Source organism: Ptychodera flava, chromosome 21 (genome assembly GCF_041260155.1).
Source record: "Ptychodera flava strain L36383 chromosome 21, AS_Pfla_20210202, whole genome shotgun sequence".
NCBI lineage: Eukaryota > Metazoa > Hemichordata > Enteropneusta > Ptychoderidae > Ptychodera > Ptychodera flava.
In genome coordinates this window covers 25,621,817-25,626,978 of record NC_091948.1, presented here as the reverse complement: position 1 = coordinate 25,626,978, position 5,162 = coordinate 25,621,817, and the positions used below count along the sequence as shown (strand labels likewise).

General features: G+C 42.2%; 1 protein-coding gene across 1 annotated transcript; it reads right to left on the bottom strand.

Moving 5' to 3' along the window:
* Positions 1–1,507: 1,507 nt before the first annotated feature.
* On the bottom strand, positions 1,508–4,733 carry LOC139121841 (polyprenol dehydrogenase-like). Its single transcript, XM_070687058.1, has one exon. The coding sequence runs from the start codon at positions 4,369–4,371 to the stop codon at positions 3,553–3,555; it is 819 nt and encodes a 272-aa protein (XP_070543159.1). The 5' UTR covers positions 4,372–4,733; the 3' UTR covers positions 1,508–3,552.
* Between the last annotated feature and the right edge of the window lie 429 nt (positions 4,734–5,162).

Genomic DNA, 5,162 nt, shown 5'->3' with positions numbered 1-5,162 from the left:
CGCGTGTCTAACAACTGGAGGTCGAAGAGCAACACGTGACGACGCCCTCATCGTATGCAAAAAGAGCAATCTATGTAGAGACGTTTCAGTCATTTACGCTATCGTATGGGTACATTCGATAGCGTGAAAGTAGTTGGCGGCAATTCGATGAAATTATCGCATTTGGACACGTGGAATACTTAGATGAAACAAACAAAGCGCTAACATATCGAAAGTATTTCGATGCCTGGGTGAAATATGACGATTCCAGTTGCGTGAGTGGGTCACTTCCAGCCAGGTAGTGAGTGAGGGCCGCGCCGCAGACAAAGAAAGGCCGTAATACGATAGTATAAACGATCGACCCATCTCTACATAAGATTTGAATCAGATAGGTAACAGTAGTAATCTCATCTTTAATTTAGGAGGTTTTTCATTTGCTTTCTCGCACTTGCCTTGAAATTCACCGAAAAGTCTTTACACACTGCAGCTAAGAATTTTGTCGCGAGATTTCGTCTGAGAAATTCAATTTTCGGAGACTAGAAGAACCACAGCATTTCGAAACAACGGTGTGCATGTAACAGTGTTCAGTGAAACTAAATATACTCCGGCATTATGCTAACTTCTATTGTGCTTTTACTGTTGTTGTTGTCCCTGTTGTTCTATAGCCGCTGGTGTGTGAAACTGACCATGCAGAAGATAGGCCTAATGAAGCATCACCTTGTGAATCCTCTCATCACAATATTAGAGTTCCTAAAAAGTAGTTTATTTGAATCTGTGAAATGACAATTGCTAACCAAAATCAGTTTGAGAGTCCTCAAGCGTCAGCGATCTTATCTCCGCCACGTCTTTCGGATGGTCGCCATCAAAGCCGTAATTGTTACACCTGATCATCAGTGTGTTGATGATATCTATCGGCTTTCGGACTCTAGAGGGCGATAAAAAGTGACAGTGAGACCAGGGAGGAACAAGAGTTTTCTACACTTGTTTGTTATTTCCGTGCCGTTTGTGAAAAATGCTGTCACAAACTTCACATCCTACTGAAAGGGTTATGGAACGTTTGTTATTGTTTTGTTGTGGTTTAAGTTGCTGCTACTGTTGTTGTTGCTGATGATGATGAAAACGACGAGGACGGGGACAATGATGATGATGATGATGGTGGTGGTGGTGGTGGTGGTGAACCCAAACAAGCAGCAACAGCATCTCTATTCAAATTCTGTGCACTTTTTCCCTTTCGCATAGGAGAGTGTACACACGTATGTAGGCAGTGCGCTGGAACCCTACCAGTAACAGTAACAGCACTTCTCGTTAACGGTAGCTCCTGTTGCCCGAAACAAAAACATGGCAGTTCAAACTTCTAACCTTTTGTGACATTCTACGACAAAAAAACAAAACAGCGACAAAACAATCGCTTGTTAGTCCTATGATAGAATTTGTGCGTTGGATATTGTGCACGATCTTTGTTCTAAACAGACTGGGGGCGTACTAATCTATGGCAACCCATTACAACAGATCATGACAAGACACCAGAATCACTTTTTGATATTTTGAGAATTTAATTGAACTCGTGACGTTATTATCACAATAAATAATACACACAGGGTAAGCATCGCAGGCTTACTGTCCATATTAATTTGCTACTAAAATTAAGTAACGTTTAGATGTTCACAACTATATGGAGAATTTATATGTTCTTTTCTTAAAAACTCCTTGTAAAGCTTTTAAGAAAAAGGTATCCATAAATACACGTTTCGTGAGACCCATTAAATATTAAACTCAACCTTGTGTATGTAAATTTTGACATGAGAATGTCGACCAATGAGTTTCAAAAGAGAGAAGTTACATGCTGACAATTTCAGAAAGGTGCATTTTAAGGCAAAGGCGACAAGTCACTCTGATGGTGTGGAAAACGGCGAAAAGGGCCGATTCCCAAAAACGTCATAGTTACATTATTAATATTGAAAAAATAAATGTTTGACTAGACTTTCGGAAATTAAGGATACAGGAATAGTGAAAGTGGTTCTTTGTTACCGATATTCGCAACCCACGATGCAAGGTATCCCCAGCGACCACAAGCCGCCACAATACAATGAGGGATCATCCATTACATCCTTTAGAGGGGTGATCCGAACGCCGACAGGCAGTTTGTTTCGCGTTCCAAAATTTGACAATTTTTCAGAATTGTGCATGGCATACACACTTGTTAAAATGTTACACTTAGTTCTGACAGTTTCAGTTGTTTGTTTTTCAAGTTGGCTTTGTAGATATTCAACCATATTTGACCGTACCCTCCCAATAGCTACCGGCCAAACCTCAAACACTGGAAATTTTGCTTAATTTGTTAAAATTTCTATCGGCAGTACCCTATGTGGTGCGCTCGGTGCTATATTTACAAACAAGCAACAATCATTGACAGCACTATTATCTGACATGTTGTTCGATCTAAGACATCATGTATCGCCCAAAGAGATGTTTTTACAGCAGAAAAACCAGGATATGATGATAGAATATTGCTACTGCTTCAAAAAGAATTATTCTACTGGTTCTCGTTCGGCCTGGCAATTGTAAATGATAGTAAATCAGAATAAAAACGCAAACGATACTCTTTAAGAAAAACCAGCTTGGTCACAGACGTCGGTTTGATAATAAGGCGCAATACTAAGTATCGTTTCTTGTCAATGATGCATAATCTCATAAAGTGCCCGTTGCACAAGATAGGAAAACCCATAACAGTCCTGGAAGTTGAAACAGAAAAACGAAAACAAAACACGAGTCCGAAGTCTGCCTACCAACAGCTTTAAATCAGACATCAAACGATGATACCATATCGTAACATTTGGCAGGTTTTCAAAAAAGCAACAACACATGGCTCATGAAAAATTGAAGGGGTAGTTCACTGTTGGTTGCATGAATACGGCAGGTACGTTCCCAAGTTTTCCGTGCTTCGCTTTTCAAGTGAGGAGGTGGTGTATTTACATCTCAAATACCGTGAATTTGAAATTGTTGCGAGGCTTGAGTGGGCATTTAATACAAAGCTATTGTTTCCGCGGACTCTCTCATTATGCCGGTGGTGCAATAACAACCCCCTCTTCAAAGAACACTAATTATCAGGGCTGTCAAGATACGAGACGGACATTATCTTCAATAAAACAACACAAACAGTGAACCGTCTTTCTTCCTGGCGTATACAGCAAGCCATGTATCGTTCGAGTGAAAGTTTATTCATCTTTTGGCAAAATAAAGCGTGAGTCTCGAACAATAATGGAATACTTTTGAAGGAATGTTAACGATGGTGTTTTTACAGTTCATCGCATCTTCCGTGTCTACACTGTTTAGAAATGACATAGCATTCAATTGTATCAAGATACAGTCATTGATTTTTTCTCTCCTAAAACGTTGACGTATGCACCGCAGACTGTCTTTCTTTATCACGTTGGTGATGTAACTTTTTTCCACCAGGCTTCTTGAAAGCGTGTTCGAGCTGGTGAACCAATTCTTAGTCACCAATTATAAAGCACAGTGTTGGTCTACTTTCAAGGGAGAGGAAGAAACGCTGGTTTCTATTAAAGCACGTTGCTATGGGTACGGGGCGCCCGCCATTTCTTCCAGCAAAGCCCACAGTCTCCTTCGGGTTTTTGTTTTGTACGAGACTTCGGCCGATCGGCTTTCTCGCTTACGCACATAATATCCACCGGACACTTTAGCGAACAAGGGTTGAGTAGCCATCAAGTAAACACTATCGGCCTCTTCTGGTGGCATTCCGTAGAACTTCCAACCTGCGTGAAGTAGGTCCGTGTCCACCATGCCGGGATCGAGGGTGTTGACGGTAATGTTGAAAGGCTGTAACCGCTCAGCGAGTTCGTATGCTATAATTATTGCACAGAGTTTGGACATCTCGTACGCCGTTATGCCGTCGTAAGATTTTTCAAGCTGCAAATCTGTGAAGTCAATGCAATATGAGTGTTGCATCGACCCCACGATGACAATTCTGCCGTCACCCTTGTTCTTCGGCAGCATGTCAAGAAGGAGATAAGTTAACAGGAAAGGTGCTAACACGTTGACGGCAAAAGTCATCTCGTAGCCGTCTATAGACTCTCTCCGCTTCTCCTCGAACACAGCCGCGTTGTGGATCAAAACGTCAATGCGATCATATTTTTCATGGATATCCCTCGAAAGTTGGCGAATCTGTTCTAAAGATGACAGATCGGCGAGGAACAGCTCGATGTTAGGGTTCCCCGTCTCCGCCTTCATCCTCTTCAGCACGTTTTCTCCCTTGTATTCGTTTCTGCCGTGGATGAGGACGGTAGCGCCGTCGAGGGCTAGGCGTCGGGCCGTCGCTTTTCCCAGCCCGTCGGTGGAACCAGTGACCAGGTAAATTCGCCCCGCTAACGCCATGTTGTCTGCGTGCAACTGCAAAGTTGAACTCTTCACACCGATGTCCCAACCACAGAACCAGGTAACAATAACATTGCAATATATTTAAACGCCAGTCAACGTTTACTGCTTCGGAGCAAGCGAGCACTGATTACAAGAGTCTGTGCCGTGAATAAGCGAGTTTGGAAAGGTGCCAACCGTGAATCGATCGATAATAACGATGTACCCTTACCCCTCTGGTCATTTTATTCAAGCCAGGATACCTCTCGGCCAGTTAATTTATGTCTTTTCGGATACCTGACATGACAACGCCAGAGGTGACATGACAAACATCGAAGGCAGTCTATTAATACTGTCTTCGTTGACGAATGTTATCTCGAAGTCCGACCCGGCTCTGGACCACTTAACTAGCAAGGAACGGCGTCCGTATCCTAGTAACAAGTGCACAGAATGTTTGAATTAAAAAAAATTGTCGACGCTCTCCCCGCCATGGCTTTATCGTACGTTGCATAAAAACATCAGTATCCAATAATCGTCTGCAAGAAAACACTGAATAATTTTTGAATTCATGTTCCTCGTTGCTGAGTTGTGGAGGCATTCATGAGTACTTGCACAGGTTACGAGGTTTTAAGTGTTGGTCACTTTTGACATACTTTCAGGCACAGGTGCAAGCATAGACGAGGGGATCTTACCCGTAATCCACCGGATTTTAAGATTTCCTTTAAATTGACCAATATCTAAAATCTGCTTTATTATTATACGTTCATTCACGTTACTGGGTATTGTGATCATGGTGACTGTACGATGCATTT